Genomic DNA, 24556 nt, shown 5'->3' with positions numbered 1-24556 from the left:
ATTGTCCTTAAGCTCTGTCCTGCTTATGTCAGCCCATAGGTCAAATAACCTTTGAGAACCCTTTGGTTGTTCAAGTGGCTTCTCCAGGGCCTGCCAGTCTATCAGCTCTCATTGGAACAATGTTGTTACTCCTCTGCCCACCCACTGGTTTCCTGATCCTGGAATGCCCTCCTCCGCCCTTTTTTGCATATCAAATTTTACTCAACCCCTTCTCAGCTCAAATGACCCCTCCTCCACACAGCCTTCAATCTCCAGCCAGAGCTGTACAGAAACGAGTGTGAATTCCAGAATGGGTGGAGCTCAGTGGGAGGGCTAGTTCCTGGAGAAAGTGAGTTTTTGAACTGAGTCTGGAAGGATTGGTGAATTTGGCAAGCCAGAGAGAACAACCCCCTAGAAAAACAATTATGAAAAATATTATAACATTATAAATATTTATAAGATAAATATAGGCTATAGTTTTACAGGCAGCCAGACTGGAACTAGCAATGGTTTTCACTCAAAGACATGTTTTCCTCAGTGTGTCAACTTTTTAAGATCACAGAAGTAGCAGATTATATTTTAAAGCACGCTTTGATGGTGTTCTTGCTCTCAAGTAGTTTATAAAATGTGACAGCACATGTTTCAGACCAAATTCAAAATTACAAACCACTGTCTTCAGCATTGGCATTACCAGGAAGTTGATAATAGACATTAAAAAGACAATGGAAGAGAAAGTCATGTATCTATTAGAATATTTTGCCCTTGATTACACAACGACTTGAAATTATTCAAAACAACTAGAATATAAATAGCTAGGAAATAAACTGGAAACTCTTTGTGAGGTTTACTTTTAAATGAAATCTATCTAAATATCTAATCTGTGGAATTTAAAAAATCTGTACCTTAAAGGAATTTTAAGACTTCTTAATCTATTTTGAAAATAAAGATTTGGGTAACTCACTGAATGAACTGTTCTGTTGGCAAATGCCAAAGAGACAGTGCCTTTGTTCTTTCTTGATTTTTAATATCAGATATACCTTTTGTTTCTTTATGTCAAAAAAGAAAAATATAATAACATATAAGAAAGCGTAATGCCCCACATTAATATTAAAGATAGTGTCTTGGGGCGCCTGCGTGGCTTAGTCAGTTAGGTGTCTGACTTTGGCTCAGGTCCTGATCACAGGGTCCTGGGATCAAGCCCCACACTAAGTGGGGAGCCAACTTTCCCTCTCCCTCTGCCCCTGTCCCACTTGTGCTCATACACTCTCTCTCTCTGAAGTAAATGGGGTCTTTAATACTTACCTACATATCTACATAAATATATGTCATTTAATTTTCTGCCTTTAATTTTCTTAATTATGCAAATAACATTTTAGTAAGAAAACAATAACAAATCTGTGAAAGATGTAGAATTATATTTTATCTATTCATACTTCAGTTTATTTTTATGTTAGATGGGGACTTTCAAAAAACAGTTGTTTGGGGCACCTGGGGGGCTCAGTTGGTTAAACATGGGACTCTCATTCAGCTTAGCTCATGATCTCATGGGTTGTGGGATAAAGATCTGGAGAGGGTCTGTCCCTCCATCCTTCCTCCATTTGCATCTGTGTAGCATTCTTTCTGAAATGAAGAAATAAATCTTTAAACAAAACAAAAACCAGTTGTTAATGTACTGTGATCTTTGAAGACTTATAAATAAATCACAAAAAAACCCCAGGCAGAGGTAAGTAATAAGAAGGAATACCAACTCTTAAAAACACTGCAGAGAATAGATTGTAAGTCACTGTGAGGTGAACAGTTTTAGAATATTCTACTATCATCCTGTTCTTGTACATTCCGACAAAGGACCTTACTACTTCTCAAACTAACTTTAGCAGCTTCCTGGATTTGTGATTTTTTTTTTTTTTTTTTTTTTTTTTTTTAGATCTTTTTAAAATCAAGTTAGTTAACATATAGTATATTATTAGCTTCGGGGGTGGAATTTAGTGGTTCATCAGGTGTATATAACACCCAGTGTTAAATCAAGGTCCCTCCTTAATGTCCATCACCTACTTACCCCATTTCCCCCACCCACCTCTCCACCAGGAACCCTCAGTTTGTTCCCTATAGTTAAGATTCTCTTATAGTTTGCCTCCCTCTCTGTATTTAATTTGATTATTCCTTCCTTTCCCCAATTTTCGTCTGTTTTGTTACTTAAATTCCACATTTGTGTGAAATCTTATGGTATTTGTCTTTCTCAAACTAGCTTATTTTGCTTAGCATTATACACTCTAGTTCCATTCACACCATTGCAAATGGCATGATTTCATTCTTTTTTTTTTTAAGAATTTTTTTTTTTTTAATTTATTTGACACAGAGATAGAGAGGTCACAAGCAGGCAGAGAGGCAGGCAGAGAGAGAGGGGGGGAAGCAGGTTCCATGCTGAGCAGGGAGTCCGATGTGGGGCTTGATCCCAGGACCTGGGATCATGACCTGAGCCGAAGGCAGAGGATTAACCCACTGAGCCACCCAGGTGCCCCATGATTTCATTCTTTTTGATGCCTGAGTAATATTCCATTATATATATGTATGTGTGTGCATATATACATATGTATGTCTCTGTGTGTGTATATAGTCTTCTTTATCCATTCATCTTTCAATGGATGTCTGGGCTTTTTCCATAATTTGGCTATTGTGGACATTGCTGCTCTAAACGTTGGGGTGCACATGCCCCTTTGAATCACTATGTTTGTATCCTTTGGATAAATACCTGGTAATACAGTTGCTGGGCCATAGGGTAGCTCTGTATTTAACTTTTTGAGGAACAGCCATACTGTTTTCTAGAGTGGCTGCCCCAGCTTGCATTCCCATCAGCAGTGGATGAGGGTTCCCCTATCTGCTCATCCTTGCTAACAATTCCTCGCCAATTTCCAGAATTGTTATTTTTAGCCATTCTGACCCATGTGAGGTGGTATCTCATTGTGGTTTTGATTTGTGTTTCCCTGATGATGAGTCATATTGAGCATCTTTTCATGTGTGTTTGCCATTTGTGTGTCTTCTTTGGACAGACATCTGTTCATGTCTTCAGCCCATTTCCTGACTGGATTTTTTGGGTTTTGGCTGTTTAGCTTGGTAAGTTCTCTATGGATTTTTGATACTAGCCCTTTATCCGTTATGTCATTTGCAAATATCTTCTCCCATTCAACCTACCGAAAGGTAGGTTGCCTTTTAGTTTTGTTGTTTGTTTCCTTTGCTCTGCAGTTTTTATCTTGATGAAGTCCCATGTGATCATTTCTAAGAAAAAAAAAATGACATGTGTTTTTCTCAGTATACAAGGTAATAGAATTGGGTTATTATAAACAGGAAGGAGACCCCCACATTGCTGGGACAGAGTAAACTGTTGGCTATGGGGAAGGGACGTGGCATCAGTATTCAGGAGCATGAAGATTATGTTTTTGTTAGAGGTGAGTCTCTGCAGGAAACAATATGATAATCAGCTTCTGTGGTACTAGAAGCCATGGTGCCATAAATTTCCTACTATTTACGCGTCCCTCAGGGGCAGGACTTCTGTTAATTCCTCTCACTAAAGATAAATGTTTTTTCCTTAACAGAACTCAATGGAAGACGATTTGGCATTTGGGAGGTAGCATATGCCAATTCAATTTATCCAAGTGCTGAACTAGACTTGAACATTAATATTTATGCTTTACTCTCTCTAATTCTGAACCGTAAAATCTATGAGGCAAATAATGAAAAAGCTGCCTTCGAGTATCATATAAATAATGGCCCAAGACACGGCAACGGTTTTGGTTGGTTTTTTGCAAAGTACACCAAGGTGGGGACTGGGTTGATCAGGTTCTAGCCCTCACTGTTCCCTAAATGTAAGCTCCTTGTGGAGGGAATTTTTGCTTTCATCTCTCCTTCATCACCAATGTTAGGATGGAATGGAATGCATGACCTCAAGCAAGTGGTGTGGTACCTCAGAGCCTTCTTGGGTTGTTAGATGAGCATCTGGTGTTAGGTCCCTGCTTTTCAAAGTGTTCTATGCTTCATGGATAGCAACTAAGAAACACATATTTAATGATTAAAACATCAATAAACACACCTGCAGCTCAAATGCATTGTTTGATCCCTTTAACATACTGGAGGCCATTACTTCCTGTTAACTCACACTGCCGGGCTTTTTTTTGGCACAGTGCTTGGGTCCCTTCTCCACCTGCTAGAGAGTGAGCACCATGCTGCTATTTTAACCGGCCCCTGTTGGATTCCTGCTGACCGGTGCCAGTCGTACGCTTCATAAAGAAATACAAACACATGGCTCTCTTTAGGTTTACACCTTTAAAAAAATATACTTGAGGATTTATAGCTCTCTGATGTTTTGTTTGTTAAGTTTTTGGTTTCTCGTCTTTTTAAATTTGAGTTTGTGTAGTCCACTGTCCTAAAATCATATTGGGGAATATGGTCCCGTATCATCAGTGTGCTGTGTATCGTTTACGAATTACCATTAAGACCTAGGCTTGGCTTTGGCATTTCTCTCCAGTTCATGCTCTGTCCATTGTGAAATACCCGTGTGTGTGGTGAGTGTTTTTTGTGTACAAGTCTTCAAATACGGCTTCATCTGCTAGACAGGCTTGGGCAGACCCCCTCCTGGGAGGATGGGGGCAGGAGTGGCTTGGTTGAGAGAACTCATAAATGTGGAAAGTTGGATGCCTGCCCACCACCACCTTTGAGCTTCCTCATGGTCCATTATGTTGTTTAAGCAAATGCTCCAAAGCTGACTTTGCCCACTAGTCAGGGATGTTCTCCCTGCCCCACCCCCCCGCAGGGGATTCTATTTTCCTGTCCTCGATTAAAGCCCTGAGAAAAATGAAATACACCTCAATCCTTCTTGTCATTATAATATCTTCTAACTTCTCACTTGAACTAGTAGTCATATATACTCTCAACAGGCTTGCTTTTTTTTTTTTTCCCATTTTATTTATTTTTTCAGCGTAACAGTATTCATTCTTTTTGCACAACACCCAGTGCTCCATGCAAAACGTGCCCTCCCCATTACCCACCTGTTCCCCCAACCTCCCACCCCTGACCCTTCAAAACCCTCAGGTTGCCCCAACCTCCCACCCCTGACCCTTCAAAACCCTCAGGTTGTTTTTCAGAGTCCATAGTCTCTTATGGTTCGCCTCCCCTCCCCAATGTCCATAGCCCGCTCCCCCTCTCCCAATCCCACCTCCCCCCAGCAACCCCCAGTTTGTTTTGTGAGATTAAGAGTCATTTATGGTTTGTCTCCCTCCCAATCCCATCTTGTTTCATTTATTCTTCTCCTATCCCCCTACCCTCAATAGGCTTGCTTTTGATACAAAATCTGCTTTAATAAACTGACTTGCTCTCTGGCATTTAGCACCACTCCCTGCTGATTCTTTTTTTTTTTAAAGACTGCTTTTTTAGAGCAGTTTTAGGTTCATAGCAAAATTTAGAGGAAGGTGCAGAGATTACCTGAATAACCTTCTGCCTCCACACATAACACAGCCTTTGCAATTATCGTCATCCCCTACGAGAGTGGTACATTCGGTACAACTGATGAATTTATTTTGATAGCACATGGTCTGGCATATCTTGGGTTCCCATCGGAAATGTTCAAGCCATTTTCTTTTCTTTTTTAATATTTATTTATTTGAGAGGTGGGGAGGGGCAGAGGGAGAGGGAGGAAAACTTCTCAAGCAGGCCCCGCCCTGACCAGTGGCGCAGGACTTTAACTCCGGACCTGGAGAAGGTGACGTGAGCTGAAATCAAGAGTCTGACGTTCAACCAGCTTGCCCCCTCAACCCATTTTTTATACACACTTATGTGGACTTGTTGACATATATGCATAGACATTTTCTGAAAGGATACATAAGACAACGTTGAAGTATTTGTTATTTTTTGTGTGGAGTGGGGTTCCACTTAATGAACATAAGATAATGAATGAAAGTTGGAAAGTAGTGGTCTTTATTTTTTCACTTTTATGCCTTTTATACTGTGCTAGGTTTTTTGTGCCATCAGTGTATTAGTAGTGCTTTGCAGCTTTAAAGAGCCCAATAAAATAAAATGTTTCCAATTTTCCTAAAGTGATGCATTAGAACACATGGCTTTTAAAATAAAGATCCTAGAGGATGTCATTAAATCGGATTTCGTGACTGTGCGTTCTAATGCAATTTTGTTAAAGTTGTTCTTTGTTGTGATATTAGAGAAGATGATAGAATTGGATTTAAATGTTTTCTGCATATATGCACTCTCCCAGTGGAGGATTAAGCAGTATGTATACAGTGGCCATTATTTAAAGTTAGAATTACAGATATTTTTTTCTCCATCTTTTTTCCCCCTTTTCCCTAAATGGGCAATAATGGATTTATGATGAGCCGATTTTATTATCAATTTTTAAGGAATTATTTTCTCTATAAAAAGTATTTTTCATACCTTATTCAAAGAATTAATAGTTATGCATTATAATATATAAAATATATAACCATATATTAATGAAATAAACAGTGGGTAACATAAAACCATATGTTGGTACATATAGCCCTTCTAAATCATCACTTTGTGAGATTTTATATTTACTCTCGATAATACAGTTGATCAATAAATGTATTTTGGGTGTGTGTGTGTGTGTATGTGTGTGTGTTTAAGTTTATTTAATTATTTATTTTTAAATAATCTCTGCACCTAATGTGGGGCTCAAATTCATAACCCTGAGATCAAGAATCACACGTCCGACCAAGCCAGCCAGGCAGGCACCTCATCAATAAATATTTTAAATTGCTTTCTGAAAAGTATATTCAGGGGCATCTGAGTGCCTCAGTTGGTTGAGTGTCTGTCTGGCTCTTGGCTTCAGCTCAGGTCATGATCTCAGTGTCGTGAGATCCTGTCCCAAGTCCCATATACTCAGCATGGAGTCTGCTTGGGATTCTCTTTCCCTCTCAAATAAATAAAATATTTTTTTAGAACAAGAAAAGTATATTCATTGCCATTGAACATTACATAAAAAAGGAATTCATAAAAATGCTACTTAAAGGAAATTTGATTAATGACAGCATAATTAATTTAATGTATAGTTACCCTGTATTGAAGGAAGAAATTAATTTAGTAGGTAAATTCTGGAATTGATCTTTTTAAATCAGTTATTATGTAAGATTTTATACTTGCATGTTTTTTGCTTTGATAAATATTTTTTTAAATATACAGAAAAAAACAATGGGCTGTTTTTTTGTTTTTTTTTTTTAAGATTTTATTTATTTATTTGACAGATAGAGATTACAAGTAGGCAGAGAGGCAGACAGAGAGAGAGAGAGAGAGAGGAGGAAGCAGGCTCCCTGCCAAGCAGAGAGCCCGACGCGGGGCTCGATCCCAGGACCCTGGGACCATGACCTGAGCGAAAGGCAGAGGCTTTAACCCACTGAGCCACCCAGGCGCACAATGGGCTGTTTTATTTAAAAATTTTAGAAGCCTTGTCTGCTCAAGAACCATAACTTTGCCTTTAGGTATTTGTTTTGACACAGTAAAAGTTAGAGCTTCTTACCTTTAAAAACCTCACATATTGTTTTGCATGCATACATACACATTTTCCCCCCACTGTTTACTTTATTCTTTCTATTATGTTAATCTTTAATAATACTCAGTTTCATTTAATATACTTCTCATTCTCTCCTCCATTAAGCCTGTAACATAGAAGACTATCTCCATGGCAGAGATAATACACATAGTGCAGGGCATGGTTAAGCAGGTCATACCTGGCTCATGCCAAAGATTTTGTGTAGTCTGTGTATACACTGGCTTAAAGAATCCCCATTCTGATGTTACAGTTAAGGGTGTTTGGGGGAACTATTTTCTTGCACATGGGACAGTCAAGTACAAGGAGATATATTAACCAGAGGAGCATCGTAGACATCTTCAAAACAAGATTTGACTTTTGCATTATTTGCTTTTTTACTTGGAGTGTGTAATCCATGCAGAGGGATTATTTCCTGCTTGACACCTGACCAAATTCTGTAGGATCTGGTAACCCTCTTTGTGGCAAGCTGTATTTCTAAGCAGTCCCAGAAAATACATCCCCGTGATGTTTAAGTGCTGGGCTTTTTCGGCTCCCTGAATTGTTCTCCTTTCCCAGCCTGAGTCACTCAAGTCTGCAGGACTTCCAGTGTTTGCCTTTGCCCGTTAGTTCTACACATATATATCCACTTTATTTCTGAACCATCTCAGTCTGGGTCGCATAGCCTTTGCCCCTTATTACATCAGAGCACATTTCCTTAGAAGAAGATAGTTCTCATAAATAGCCACAGTACAGTAATAAAATTGAATGGATTTAACATAGAAACCATACTGATCTCCATAGTCTGTACTCCGATTTCATCAGTTGCCCCACTGATGTCCTGAGTATATTAACTAATTTTTACAGGGCAGTACAGCATCCAGTCAAGGATTGCATGCTACATTTAATAATGTCTTCTTGAGTCTCCTTTTATTTGCTACAGTTCTTTGATTTTCATTTTTCAGACACTGACATTTTTGAAGAATGCAGGCCAGTTTGGAAGGGTGTCTGTCCCTAGATCTGCATTTGTTTCCTCAACATTAGATTGAGATCATGCATTTTTGTTTGGAATGCCACATAAATAATACCCTGTTCTAAGTATAAGCACCCAGAGCCATGTAATGTCTGTTGTCTTTGGGTTTAAGGCATGACCTTATTTCTCCACCGTGGAGTTACCATTTTTCTTTTTGTAATTTTTGCGAAGCTGTGTGAGACGATCTGAATATCTTGTTGATCATCAAGCACGCCTGCCCACACGCACACGTGTCGCAGCACTTTTGGTATACGTTGGTGATTCTTGCAAGAATTAATTTTTGGTACAATTATTGCAAAATGGTGATTTTCTACTCCATGTTTCCTCTCTATTTATCAGTTGGCATTCTACTGAAAAGAAAACTTTCATTTCTCCCTAATTCCTTTCCCCTTGTGCACTGATCTGTTTGCTTTCTCTGAAATAAATGAGTATGGACTTGTAGATTCTTTCTTTATTCAGTGAGTCATTATCCTTGCTATTTTCCATTATTTTGATGGCCAGATTGTCTCAGGTGATGCCAGTGGATTGTCCTCAGGATGGTTTCTATGTAGTTTGATTTTTTTTGTTAAAAGCAGTTAAGTTTTTTGATACAAGACATCTCAGGATCATATGGTATCTTCCATGCTCCAACCTTGGAATCAGCCACTTGTCCAAGAAACCTTTGTTTCTTTTAGTAGGGTGTGATATTTAGATCCTTCATTCTGTTTCTCTTTATGCACAGATAATATTATTTGTGACCCTTCAGGGATTGGTTTAAACTTCAAAAGAAGGTAAAGCATTTCCATTTAAACACATAAAATTTTTCTAATTAAAGAGTTATATATCCTTATATTATAGAAGATACAGACCAGTAACATAAGAGGAAAATGCCCTTTGAACTTAGTGCTCATGTTGACCACTGTTCAGTGCTTGTGGGCTTTATGTAGCTTAGATCATATCATGTATATAGAATTTGTTGGGTAGGGTTTTTTGTTTTGTGGGTTGTTTTGTTTGCTGGGGTTTTTTGTTTGTTTGTTTGTTTTTTGTTTTTTTGCTTTGCTGTTCCTACTTAACATATCATTGTTTTCTCAGTCTGAAAAATTAAACAATTGCAGTTTTCAGTCATGTATTTTATCTTTTTCTTTGTTGTCCTTCTGTTCTCACTACTGTGATATCCAAAAGTAGGGAAACTTTATTTGCTCATCATCCTCTTTTTCTGCCTCTTTCTTCACTCCCATATTGTTGCTTACCCTTCATCTTCCCCCTGATTATCAGAGGGTATAAAATTATCAGTGTGGAAAGATAGCAATTAGTATTAAAGACTGCAGGAAGCATTTATTTTCTATACTAATTGCACTTTTGATTTTAGCTATGACAGGCTACTCAGTGATAAATGTGTTTTCTCTAAAATTAACATCAATGTTTGGCAAACAGAAATAAGTCACTTGAGGAAATATCTGCCTTGTTGTTGATCTGTTATGTTCTAGATGTATGTGCACAATTTTTAACTCTTGAGAGCAAAGAACATTTCTGGTTTTGCTCATAATTTTTTCCTTTTAGGTGTAGGGTTTTCCAGGGTTGGCACAATTAAAACTTTGGGCCAGAGAACCCTTTGTTGCAGGGGCTCTCCTGTGCGGTGTCCATTACTTAGTGGTGTCCATGGCATCTCCCAACTACACGTCAGTAGCATCCCACTTCCCCAGTGTGACAAAATAAAGATCTACAGAAATTACTACATGTCCCCTGGGGAGACACAATGACCCCAGAATGAAAGGCTGACCCAAAATACAAATTAATATTTAAACCACAGCTGCCTAATCTCGGGCATTTCCTTGTTTTATACCACCATCTCCTCTAAATTCTCAAAATTTATAGTTTGAAATATTGTAGGTATGCATTCATCACAATGCTGTTTTCTGGTAGACAAAAGTTCCAAGTGGCTTAACTTACCCGGAACAGAGGCTTGGGGCATTTTGCTATTAAAATACTTTGAATCATTATATTTGAGGGACTGGTTTTCTAAAAGCCAAACTGTGCTACAATGTCTGTTGTATATGTGTGCTTGGGTCTTTTCAAGTATTGAGAGACTTCAAAATCACATCAGCAGGATTAGACCATCTGTAAAGTTGAATGAATATGCCTGGTCAGTTATTAAAGGAACGGAAAGATCTGGGGAGCGATTGCTTCTGGGGAAAATGGAAGTACAGTGAAGGGAATGTACATGCCCAGTGTGCTTTGTAGAAGTGACTCTAAGCAGAGGGCATGCACTGGTAGGAAGAAAGCATTTTATTAGGATTTTATTTCCAATTCTTGAAGGTTTTCTAAATTAATTTCACTAGGAGGAAATAAATGACATTACACATTATCTTCATTTATTTCTATGAAGAGGTAGGTGATACTTAAAATGTAATTTTTAGAATATTTCTATTTTTGCTACAAGGAAAACAGGATATCAGCATTTGGAAACAAGGTAGGTATACTTATAAGTTTAAGGTGTGAAATTGGGAAATGTGCTAAAGGAAATTTTATCATGATGCCTTTATATATTAAAAGATTTAGATGAACAGTTAGCTCTTAGTACTCTTTTTCACAACATAATTCCCTTGGGCATTGGTCCTTCTTTCCTTGTCAGGTGGTTGCTTAGCATGATTTAAGTTTCCACCGTTAATGTCCCTCTGGAAATACATAGCTGTAAATTTTTCAGGAGTGAACTATTATTAAGTTTGGTGGGGTTTTTTTTTTAAGATTGGTGTTCTTTAAGAAAGATTATTTTGTGCTTTCATACCATTAAAGATAAGAAAGAGTAAAGGGAATATGAATAAGTAATATTTTAGTCCTAAAGAAGGGAATGTCTGATTTTATTTAGAAACATTTTTCTTTTGTAGGTAGGCTACTATTCTGAATTTCATCTTTTTCAATTATTATAAAAACTAAAACCTACATGGAATTTGCTTGGAGATGCAATGAAACATTTTGTAGAAACTGGGTGATTTTGGTTATAGAGAGGCTGTTTGGTATAAAATCATGACAAGGACATTAAACAAGCTAATGTTATTCTGGGCAAAGTATAGTGTTATTGTAAACATTTATCTGGTCTATTGCTTTAGAATGTTAATAATTTACACTTTCAGAGTGCACCTTAATTATTTTTGCTTCTTATGAGATCATTGTTATCAACCCAAATGACTCCTGGAACATGACAACTTTCTGTAAAAGATTTTATGATGTACATACTTGGAGTTTTCACTTTAATGGAAAGAAGAGTTCATAACTATGGGCGATTTTTAATTTGTTCTTTTTATGGTACATTATTTTGCTCCTTTGGAACATAGAATAAAAGATAGTTCTTGAAAGTTACTCCTAAACACAAAGTACTTCCTGAGAATGTTGCAATGACGTGACTCAGTAATATTATGGGTGTTGTGTGCTAGTGTTACTGTTTCTTTATGAAACACTTTATACTTTGGAGATGATATTGTTGCCCTATAACTTTTATTATCTTAGAATTGAAAATCTTTTTTCTTCTCACTGTCTCCAGTATTATTTACTACACACAGAGTTTTGCTTTGAAGTTTGGTGGGGTTTTTTTGTTTTGTTTTATTTTGTTTTTTTCCTTTCTCACCATAGCCTCCTGGTTTTGAAATTTGGGCAAAATGCTCCTCAGAGCTACTTTATTTGAAAAAAGAAAATCAATTAAAAACTCTACATTTTTTGGATGTATTTTCACCTCTTTTATCAAAATGAAGTGTGTTGGGCCATAATGAATTCTTTAGAACTGGCTTGTCCAACATAACCATTAGCCATATTGGCTATTTTCACTTTAATTAATGAAAATTAAATAAATTTAATTTATTTAATTAGTTACACTAGCCACATTTCAAGAACCCAAGGGCTACATGTGTCTAGTAGCTTCCATATTAGACAGTACGGATACAGAACATTTCCACCATCACAGACACTTCTGTTGGATACATGGCTTTAGAATGGGGGATGGTAAACCGTAGCCTGAGATCCCAGTGTGATCCACCATTTGTTCTGTAAATAAAGTTTTATTGGAATAACTTGTTTACATATGATCTATGGCTGCTTTCAGACTCTAACAGCAGAACTGAGTAGTTGGAACATACACCGTACGTCTCATTTTCTTTTATCCCTTTATAGGAGAAGATTGTGACCCCCATTAGCATATTCATATTCATATATGAGGTTGTTTGAATAGCCTAGTTATATGCATATATTTGCAGTATAACATATGAAATAAGGCAGATTATCATAGTTCAGCAATTATCTAGACCAGAACAGTCATCCCCTTATAGGAACAACAAGAAAATCAGTCTTTCTCTGGTAGATCTGGTAGATCAGGGAATTACAGAAGAAAAATATCAGGCAGGACAACACACAACCTGTCAATCTACTCAAGGTGTGCTGGGCAACTGGCAGAATTAGTACACAGTTGCCAAGAGGCCAATCCATCTGAGCTGCTGGCCCGTAGTCACACTTGGGCCCAGAGTCAGTTGGGAGTGAGGGGTAGACTCTACAAAGGACCCAGGACAGAATAGTAACAGAGGGAGGTGGGTGAAATTTTATTTCTTACGTGTTAGACTGAAAAATGTTTCAGTTGGGTATTTCAGTTCAGGAGTTTATTCAAAAGATGTTTATTTCATTAATGGTGTACTTAGTTTTGAAATTTTGATTGATTGAATCTTTTAAATATTTTATTGTCATTTCTCTTGTGGAATATCCAAGAAAGGGAGTCTCTTAAATAATGTGAAATGTTTAAATCCAGTTATGTTTTTCCATTGTTGGGGGGTGGGGAATGAGCTTATTTTTATTTTATCTGTATGTTTGGCTTATAGATTTTTGAATGCATTATAGACTGTACCCCAGATAAGTTTTGTCTCTGAGGATTCTGTTAAACTCTGATTTAAAATATGTATTTATACATACCTATGTGTATATATTTTTAGTTAGTTGTTTTCATGCAACCTAATCAAAATACGCATTTGACATTGGCCTAAAGCAGCTATCTTTGTTATTCTTCGTTACTTTCCCAGATTGAAACTAGCACAGTTTCTTATTCAAAGTGCCCTTGCTTCCCTCTCCCACCCGGGCTTCAGTGAGTGCCTTATAAAGCCTGACCCTTCGCTGAAGCAGATTATAATGTAGCACGGATGGCTAAATTTAGAGACAAGCCAAACCTCTGCTCTAAATAGTAACAACTAAGCGGTAGAGACTTTTGCTGAACAGAATATCTTCATTTAGTCTTTCAATACCAGTGGGTGAGTTGTTGTTTGTGTTTGTGTTAATTTTTGCTGCTGTGTATGTCAGAATCTTCGTATGCTTTTTTCTTGATATGTTACTCTGCTGTTTTCCACCTCCCGTATACGGAGGGTGTGCAAAATAAGGTCACAAGATGAGACCATGAAGAAACAAACTTTTGTGCTTAGAACTGAAGAAACTATAAATGGAACTGTGTTTTGTGGTAATTACTCATTAGCAGAAAAACAGCAACAAAATGCTAAGGTAGAGTTAGAGAATTCTGTGAGTTTCTATTCTGGACTGTAAAATAAAGCTTTTAGAGAAGGCTCCCACTTTTAAAATATTCTTTATTGATTCCAAAATAGAGACATCTTTAGCAAAGAGTAACCGCAGCATGGTCACCTGCTAGAAAAGTTTCAGGCTACTTGGAGTCTGTTTTTATTTTTATACCTCAGTATGAGACCTAAACTCTTTAGCAGGTAGTTTTTTCTTTGCTGGCACAGGAAAATACTTTATGTAATATTTGTAGTGTTTGGGGAGGTGTAGAAACAAGAAACACACATGCATATTCATTGTGAGTGCCCCCCCCACCAAGTGAAATGTTTGCTAGTCCAGAGTGATCTGTTGAAAATGCCAACAAGGAAATTTCTGAATGAAAGAGTTTAGTAGAGAATGTAAATAATGCATTAGAAGCTGTATTTCCAACTTCCATCAAATAAAATGAGATTTCATTAAGTTTATTGCATTTGTAACTATTTCAGTGTGTAGCTGCTGCCCCACACACATAGAGTGATCCCTTTCTCTATCCTTTGTTCTAGATCTGTACTGCTATTGTATAGTAAATGTTTGCCTATTTTATCTCCTCTAGGCCCTGTGCTCCCTGAGGGCGTGGAATCTGGCTTAGTCACCTTTATAGCTCAAAGCCTGATACATTAAGTTCACTTTATAGTATTAATAAAAATTCTCTGTACTTAAAGCATAACAGAAAATCCTTTTTGTATATGTTACTTTTCTTTTTAATCCATTCTACTTTTTAAATTATGATTAAAGTTTTAAGTGGTAAACACACTACTTATCACATGAAAATAGATTTTCTTCTTTCGTGGTATGGAAAGTTTTGGTATGTAAATAGAATCATTTTTACATGTTCTTAAGGATCTTTTAAAACTTTGAGACATAATTAAATCATTTATTTGAATAGAGCACATTTTCTTGATTGTTTAGTGGTAACTTAATTAAAAAAATCTAGACATTCTCAAATCACAATTTAAAAAGAACTTTCAAAGGCAATTAAATAATTTGCTTGACATTTTCTTAATTATGTTATCTTCATAATTTTGGCAATCTGGACATATTTTCATATTATAATATTAATGTCACAAAATTATTCTTAATATGTAAGAGGTCTTACAGAGCAAGTTCCTTTTACTTTTTTTGAAGATAATGTAATCTTAGATTTTCTTTGGAGAGAAAAGCAAGTATTATGTATATTCCCTTTTTAACCAGAAAATTACACTTTACACTTTTTTTTTAAAAGATTTATTTATTTATTTATTTGATAAAGAAATCACAAGTAGGGAGAGAGGCAGGCAGAAAGAGAGGGGGTGGGGAGGATTGTAGGCAGGCTCCCTGCTGAGCAGAGAGCCTGATGCCAGGGCTCCATCCCAGAACCCTGAGACCATGACCCGAGCTGAAGGCAGAGGCTCAACCCACTGAGCCACCCAGGTGCCCCACGACTAAATCCTTTTATACACACGCACATACATGCATTCACACAGGCATAATTATGCATATTTGTGTGGGTAAAACGGCAAAGTGAATTTCTAGTAAAAGAATTGTGGACCAGAGGTTATGTACATGTAAATATTTATATTCACCAAATGCTTCCCCAAAGTACTGCATGGAGTTTATTCCCTCTGTCAAAGTTTATGCCTGTGGTCGTTTTCCCTATGTCTCTTGTCAACACTAGATAGTATTAAATTTCAGAAGTTTTGCTAGTTCAACAGTTAAGTTAAACCGGCTTTTTAAAGTATATTCAGTACAAGCGAGGTGGAACATATGCTTATTAGCCATATATTTTTATGTGAACTGCTTATTTGAAATATATAATATTTATTTTCTTTCTTTTCAGAAATTTTATGAATAAGCATCAGAAGCCAGTGCTAACAGGCCAGCGGTTCAAAACTCGGAAAAGGGGTAAGGTTGTGCTGCGTGTCTGTATGTATATGGGGGTTGGGAAAGTGAGTCCAAGTTGGGAGATTGCAGAGGGATTAGAATTGTCCCTGTTTCCACTGAACCTCCCTTGTTCTCTTCTTTTGAGCTTTAGATGTAGGGTCTGAATTTGCATTTAAGTCTTTGAATGGCAGGTTATTTACATGTTTGATTTTGGACAGGTTATTTAATTTGCCTGAACTTTGTGTCTTTATCTTCTAAAGGAGAATGATTCTATCTGGTCAGGTTTCCTCACTCTCCTGTGAGGCTATGAAGACAATAAACTCTACTGTTCTTGACATCAGCATTTGTATTTGAGTTTTGCTTCCTTGGTTGTTTTTAAGGAAATGTTGAGAACAAAGATGGTAAAACTTAGGAGAAAAGTAAATCAGGGAAGAAGATACTGATGAGTTTTTACACTTGAAAATTTAAGAAGTCAAATTAAATTAAATTTGCTGCCTAAATATCTTTAAAGCTCAGGATATTTTCAAATGTCTTTTATTGTGGAAAGGTAGTAACAGAGCCTGTTTGATGACTGGTAACATTTTTGTTTGTGTGAGTGACTTCTTTTTATTCTGTGTTCACCTTAACATCCTTCCTGTGTAAAGAATAGTTGTAAATTTTTCATCCGTTTTGCGTAATTATATAGAAGTCCTTTTGGACTTAAAAAATAATTGAGCTATAACATGATAAGGATACTTTTTTTTTTTTTTAAGATTTTATTAATTTATTTATTTAACAAACAGAGATTACAAGTAGGCAGAGAGGCAGGCAGAGAGAGAGGGGGAAAGCAGGCTCTCTGCCGAGCAGAGAGCCCGATGCGGGGTTCGATCCCAGGTCTCTGGGATCATGACCTGAGCTGAAGGCAGAGGCTTTAACCCACTGAGCCACCCAGGTGCCCCGATAAGGATACTTTTTTAAAAGGAAACATGATAGGAAATTATTATGTTGACTAACACTGAGGACAGTAACTGAAACATATTTAAGGAAGTACCATGTGGAAGGATGAATGACAGTTGGATATCTCTGTGCAGGCCTCACTGCTGTGGTAAAGCTTGATGGCAGGTAATGATCACCAAGTGCCAAATTGTTGAGTTGATAGCTCATAGCCCCATAGTATATGGTTTTGGCATTTCCAATGTTGAGATAGCCCCTGCAGCTTATGCTCTTTTGCATAAGTACTTATCTGCATAAGTAGCAAGTCTAGCCTTGCAGAAGGAGAAGAAGTCCAAATGCAATCAGTCGTTTGGAGTAGAAGAGTTCATGAGAGTCACTAGATAGCAGTGGAGGCTGAATTTTTTTTTTTTTTTTGACAGATTTTTTTTAAAATTTAATTTCATTTCAGGGTAACAGAATTCATTATTGATGCACCATACCCAGTGCTCCATGCCACATGTGCCCTCCATAATACCCACCACCTGATTCCCACAACCTCCTATCCCCTGCGCCTTCAAAACCCTCAGATTGTTTTTCAGAGTTCATAGTCTCTCATGGTTCATCTCCCCCTCCAGTTTCTCTCAACTCCCTTCTCTCCATTTCCCCATGTCCTCCATGTTATTTCTTATGCTCCACAAATAAGTGAAACCATATGATAATTGACTCTCTCTGCTTGACTTATTTCACCCAGCATAATCTCTTCCAGTCCTGTCCATGTTGATAGAAAAGTTGGGTATTCATCCCTTCTGATGGAGGCATAATACTCCATAGTGTATATGGACCACATCTTCCTTATTCATTTGTCTGTTGAAGGGCATCTTGGCTCTTTCCACAGTTTGGTGACTGTGGCCATTGCTGCTAGAACATTGGGGTACAGATGACCCTTCTTTTCACTACATCTGTATCTTTGGGGTAAATACCCAGTAGTGCAATTGCAAGGCCATAAGGAAGCTCTATTTTTAATTTCTTAAGGAATCTCCACACTGTTTGGAGTCTGAATTTAACTATAAATGCTGCTTGCTGGGAATTCCCATTCCTACTAAAAATGAAAACAAAACACTGTAAAGTAAGCAAAAGGTGGTTATTTTGTGCAGTATTATTGTCTTGTGCTTCCCCCCTATTTTTTTTTTTTCATCCCTGGCTCATCCCTATAAACTAAGGCATGTGGCCTGAGCTATCTGTCTCCCTCTGCTTGCTTGGTCCTCATCTTGGCCCTTATCTTGGGCTTAGAAATTGTGTCCCCACTACATTTCCCCATTGAAATCCAGACATTATCAATACGAGACCTTACAGTCAATTCATTACTTTCATTATCTCATGGTTTAAAAGCAATGGGGAAGAAATGATGTCAAGATGATTTTAAAAGGACTTTGTCTGTAAGGAACAGTATAGTTCAGAACACTAATTATAGTTAAGGTATTGTGGAGCCTGGTAATGTGATAATATCTAACGTATGCCCAACTGTGAGGTGCAGAAAGGTTCGCTTTCCCCTGCCCACTGGGGGAACGTGTTAATCTCAGAGCTGGATCTCCAGCTTGAGCAGCTTTCTTCCTGTGACGCAGATTCACCATAACTGAGCTTAAAAGCCAAGAGAGGACCCAAGGATTGCACAACAGCCGACTTGACGCAACAAGTAAACTGGCCCTTAGAGAGTCAGTCTTCAGTTTTGAGCTGGAAAGGTTTTCTCTAATTCTGAGATGGTTTGTCTCTGATTCATTCAGTGGGCAAGATTGTGTCTGCGTCTTCCTGCTGCTGTAATACTCAGAGAGAGCTACCCAGAAATACATATTATTTGTCAGTTGATTGGGATTTATATAACTCAGGGCTGTTGGGGATTTCAGCAGCACTTGAGCTATTTTGTGCCAAAATGCTGGCTGGGGCAAAAAAAAAAAAAAGGAGCCAACCTCATTTTCTACACTTTATGCTAGTGAATTGCCTCCTGATGATTTATCGTCTTTGGTTTTTCTTTTGCGATTATGATAGGGCTGACTTCAGATAAATGGTTGGCAGTTTTATAGAGCTGAGGCAAAACATCTAGTGAGGCTATTTCAAGGTCATTTTCATAGGCTGTCTTCTGGGGATCTGTCTTCAGTTTGAAACTGTTTGCTAGCAAAGCTAATGCTCTTCCATGTCAGGTTAGTAAAAAAGAATGTATTTTCTATTGCTTAACATCAAAATTAAACATCATGATAGGACACATCATTTAGAAATCTATTCAGACTCTTCTCCTTTATGAAATATACACATCTTATTTATGGTATTTTCTTCAAAGAATTATGTTTTCTAGCGTGGCTTGTGGGAATTTGAAACAGTGGAAATTTCTCCCCTGAGCCATTGTTATGCTTAGCTAAATGAAATATTTAATAACTGATCTCGCCTCCCTATAAATCTTGTAGAGAAATTGGATTAAAATTAGTGAAAATAGGAGAGGAAAAAAATGACCAACTACAGGCATCTAGGGTGCCCACAAACCCTAGGTTCCCCCTGAGAATCTTCATCTGTCTTGGCAGTTTTAATCACTCTGAGATTTATAGTAGGTGTTAGCCACTAATCTAGTGAACCTTCAAATGTTGAAATATGTGTGTTTGTAAATATATATATGTGAATATATTTGTATGTGTAGGTTAGAAAGCCCATGATTGTTCTTATTCATTTACTATACTTAAGTGACATTCAGAAAAGGATGTAGGTTTTGTTCTTTTTCACTTAATCAACAGTAGGAAAAAGGTTACATTAACTAGTTACTGTGGTTCCCAGAGGAAGCAGTGTGTTCAGATAACTTACAGGCATATATAAGCATCAGAAATAAGCCTGTTTCTCTCCAGGGCCAGCCTGACTAACTTTCTGTTGTCACACTTGTGAGTCACCAACACAGTATACATTTGAGACCCTAATTAGATACTTCCCACTTCAAGGGAGGGTATACCTGCCAAATGGAAACACAAGGAAGTAATAGCGTATTTTCTTTAGGATTTTACTGGTATTTTTGCTAGGCTCTCCTCAGGTGGAATACAAAGGATATGTAATGTCGTTTCAGATAAAAAAGAACTTCGGTGTAAAATATTGTCTGTGTTTCCCCAAACTTTCGTCAGTGTTCTTGCCATTTTCTTGTTTGGGAATTTTGTACTCCTCTGGATGGGTATTTCATCTTAACAGATGGGAGCTTCTTTTCAGCCTGCAAAAGAATGATTAATCCTAGCATGCCATCACGACTTCTTAAGATGCCGGAGCTACAGGCGATCATCCTGACCTAATGCATTATCGCTCACTGCCAGAGTATCTTTGGCCATGACATGCTGTCTTCCTCGCCTTACTTTCCTGTTCCTTGGCACGTCTCTTGGGAAAATAGAACTGAAATGAGGGGCTTTATACAAACACGAGTTTTTAAGTTGTCTCTCTGATTCAAACCAAAGTCCTCTGCGTGAATTCTTAGCATAGTCTAGATTTTTTACCTATTTACTAACTTTCATTTTCCAATGCCTCAAATTTATAATTTTCGGATCACCTAAGTCTGTCCTAACCACCCGAATCAACATTCAAGTACGTTGTAGTACCATCGTGGGAATGGCCGCAGTTGGCTTTGAAAGCTGGTTATGAGACAATAAACAACTTGTGGTGTTTTCATTTCTCATGTTCTCATATAACAGGAAAGAAAACTTTTTTGCCAAGGGGTTAGGAGAATTACCTTTTGGCTGGATCCCGAGTGGGGGGTGAAATGTCCTTTGCTTGCCTGTGAGTTCTTCCCGCGCAGTCACAGCTGCCCCCTCCTCCAGCTTCTTGTCATCTGTTCCTCTGGAGTTCCCCATTCTCTTCCTCCCCCTCCACAAAACAAGACCTTAATTATATTTTTCCTGTGGTCAACATTTGCATGTTCTTGACTGCATAATGTTTTGCTTATGGCATCAAAAGAACTTTCATCTCTTGTTCGTGAAAAATAGCGTTCAAGTTACGTCTGTCTTGATGGCACCTTACGCTGTGTGACTCTGACTGGTACTGAGAATGCCATTCTTCTCTGCTTCTGATGCTGTGGGGTTAACTCCTTATAACTCAGCCCTCTTACTGGACCAGTATCAGTAGTCAGTCTGTACAAACCAGACAGGTACTATCTGGTTTTCAAGTAGTTTTTAAATGTGTGGAGGTCACATGGTTTAAATAGTCAAACATCCTGCAAAACATGTTCTAGCAACAGCAAATAGACTCCCCAGAGGAATGCCTTCTGCTCTTCATAGGCTCCTTTAAATTGTATGTTCGCCTAACCAAAGAACATTCTTACATGGTTGCTTCTTGACTTTACTGGGGGAGGCATCATATCTGCACTTGATACTAAGGAAGATGAGGATTTCACTCTCTTCCCTGCCCTACCCACCTGCAGACGTCCTCTCGATTCTTCTAGCTAGACCACTGTTTGGGCTTTCTCTGGCTGTGACTTTGCACACGCCCTTCACAGTTCAGCTGTTGCTGGATTACTCTTCTTCTCCTGAACATCATTTGGTCTTTGGAGTTAATGTTTCATAATTTAAATTTCATAATTTACCCCTTTTTGTTGCTGTTGTTGTCCGCGCCTTAACACGACTCAGTACCAACCTTTCCCTTCATTATGTAATTCTTTTAATACAAAAACTTGAGGAATTCTTATCATATATCAGATGATGCTATCATAGTGACAAGCCTTCTAGGCCAGCGGTACAGCTGACAATGTGAGATGTTTACAGTATCTTTTCTCCACTGTCCCGGAGAGTCCTGTTGCCCATCGCCTATTTTTTTTCTCTTTTTCCTGGGATCTCATGACTTGATAAGATCATGAGTTATTCTCTTATTTTGATGGAGCATCGGCTTCAGTAGCTTTTTAGAAAAGAGTGTGTGAGAAACATTTTTGGCCTCATATGTCTCAAAATACGTTTATTCAGCTTTTATGCTTAGTTGACAATTTGTACCCCAAACTTAGAGTTTGGAAACCATTTTCCATCAGAATTTTGAAGAAATTTCTTCTGGTTTCTGGTATTCCTGTTGAGAAATTTACTGTCATTCTGGGGTGCCTGGGTGGCTCAGTCAGTTAAGCGGCTGCCTTGGTGTCCCAGGGTCCTGGGATTGAATCCTGCATCAGGCTCCTTGCTCAGCGGGGAGTCTGCTTCCCCCTCTCCCTCTGACTGCCTCTCCACCTGCTGGTGAGCTCTCTCTTTCTCTGTGTCAAAAAATAAGTAAATAAAAATCTTTAATGTCATTCTGTTTTTTGATAGTTGATATGTGATTTGGGTTTTTGCCTGTGAAACTGCCAGTAGCTGCTTTGTTCCCAGCATTGGGATTACACAAGAACATCAGCATCTTATCGTCTTATTGTGGGCCCACTTTGAATCCTTGTTTGCAGATGGCTCTTTACTGAGAAACTCATGTCCTTCAACTCTGTAAAATTTTTCTTGAAATTTTTAAATCATTTTTTTCCTTTAAAAAAAAAATTGTCGGGGCACCTGGCTGGCTCAGTCTGTGGAATATGTGACTCTTGATACCAGGATATGAGTTTGAGCCCTGCTTTGGGTATAGAGATCATTTTAAAAAATAAAATAAAATCTTAAAACAATTCTCATTAAAATTATTATTTGGACATTAGACTGGTGTGCCCTTTTTCTTATTTTTTTTTTGTTCCTATTTTTTGTGTCTCTTTTTCTTGAATTTTTTTTTTTTTTTTTTTAGTTTCTGAGAGATGGTCTCAGCTTTCTTTTTCAACTCTTCTATTGAATTTTTGACTTTTTCTATCATAGTTTCCATTTCCAAGAACTCTTTTTATTCATGAAATGTTTCTTCTTTTTTTAACATTTTATTCTTCCTTTCTTCCTCCTCCTCCTTTCTTACAGTTGCAGTGTCCACTTATCTCTCTAAAGGTATTTATGATGGGATTTTTGTGAAGTTTCTCATTCATCCTCCCCCACCCCCCACCCCTTTCCACATCCAAACTTATTCTCGGAAAGAAGAGAGGAAGATGAACTCCTTTTGAATTAAACCCTACCTTTACCTTTAATTTAGTCATATTCTTTTTCTGCCTCTTCTGACCTCTGGTTTATCATCTTCACTTCTTTTCAACAGTGTATGAACCTTGCTTTGTTTAGGATCTGGTTCCAGTGGCCCCCAGCTGGTTCAGTTGATAAAACATGGGACTCTTGATCTCGGGGTCATGAGTTCAAGCCCCACACTGGGCATAGAGATTACTAAAAAAAAGAAAGAAAATAAAAAAAATAAGATCTGACTCCAAACTGACCTTCCACAAGAAGTCTCTCTTGAGTCTGCTAAAGGTAGGAAACTCCATATATCCATATCCCTACATCCTCTGAAGCCCTTTCAGGGGTTCTACAAATTCAAAACTATTTTCATTATAACTAAGATTTGTTTTGCCTCTTTTACATGTTCACTCATGGTTTATGGTCGTTTCCCAGAGGCTACATGATGTGTGATATCACAACAGATTGCAAACAGTGGATATGGGAATCCATCTGTCTGCTATTAAGCCAGGCATTAAAGAGATTAAACAAAGCCTGTCTTCACACTAATTTTTTTTAATTTGATAAATATTTTTAAATTTTGTTTTAATTTCTATACAGTAAGTATCCATAGTTATAACCTCCTTACACAAGAAAGCTCTGGAATCCTCATTACTTTTTAAGAGTGGCAAGGGGTCATGAGACCAAAAAGATTGGGAACATCTACTCTGAAGCCATAGTATACATAATTAGTTCATGATCTATATTAAATATTTAAGTGCCCTGGGATAACTTATCTTGTAAAATGAAATAAGTGTCAATATACATGTGGAGAAAAGGAAATCTTCATGAAATATTGGTGGAAATGTAGAGTGGCATTGCATAGCCACTTTGAAAAACAGGATGAAATTTCCTCAGAAATTTAAAGGGGCACCTGGGTGACTGAATTGATTAAGTGGCTGACTCTTGATTTCAGCTCAGGTCCTCATCTCAGGGTCCTGGGATCCAGCCCCACGTTGGACTCCATACTCAGCAGGGAGTCAGCTAGAGCATTTTACCTTTCTCTCTTTTCCCATGCACCCCACCCCCGCCACACACGCTCTCTCTCAAATAAATAAATAAATCTTTTTAAAAATTGAAAATAAACTTCCGTATGATTCAGTGATTCTATTACTGGGTATTTATCTTAAGAAAATGAAAACAGGGGCACCTGGGTGGCTCAATGGGTTAAGCCTCTGCCCTTGGCTCAGGTCATGATCCCAGGGTCCTGGGGATCAGTGGGGAGCCTGCTTCCCTTCCTCTCTCTCTGCCTACTTGTGATCTCCGTTTGTCAAATAAAGAAATAAAATCTTTAAAAAAAAAAAGAAAATGAAAACAGTAATTTGAAAAGATAGGGGCACCCCCATGTTCATTGCAGCATTATTTACAATAGCCAAGGTATGGAAGCGACCTACGTATCCATCGATGGATGAATGGATAAAGAAAATGTGGTATATACATATATACCATAGAATATTATTGAGCATAAAGAGAAGGAAATCTTATTGTTTGGGGACAAACGGGTAGACCTTGAGGGCATTATGATAAATGAAATAAGTCAGACAGAAAAACACAAACACCATATGATCTTAGTTTTACGTGGAATCT

At 37.8% G+C, this 24556-nt stretch overlaps 1 protein-coding gene across 2 annotated transcripts in view; it reads left to right on the top strand.

The window, feature by feature from the left end:
• Window positions 1-24556, top strand: part of BZW2 (basic leucine zipper and W2 domains 2) — a 59854-nt gene that overhangs the window by 6303 nt on the left and 28995 nt on the right. Inside the window, exons 1-2 of one of the 2 annotated variants that reach the window (XM_046021434.1) lie at window positions 13763-13813; window positions 15925-15989. In XM_046021434.1, coding sequence (XP_045877390.1) covers window positions 15932-15989 — 58 coding nt within the window. In that variant the 5' untranslated portion in view covers window positions 13763-13813; window positions 15925-15931. Of the gene's footprint in view, window positions 1-13762; window positions 13814-15924; window positions 15990-24556 lie in introns of those variants that run through there. The other variant, XM_046021435.1, reaches the window with a different exon arrangement.

This window comes from Meles meles, chromosome 10 (genome assembly GCF_922984935.1).
Source record: "Meles meles chromosome 10, mMelMel3.1 paternal haplotype, whole genome shotgun sequence".
NCBI lineage: Eukaryota > Metazoa > Chordata > Mammalia > Carnivora > Mustelidae > Meles > Meles meles.
The sequence above is the reverse complement of the archived record's forward strand: the minus strand, read 5'-3'. Positions and strand labels throughout refer to the sequence as shown.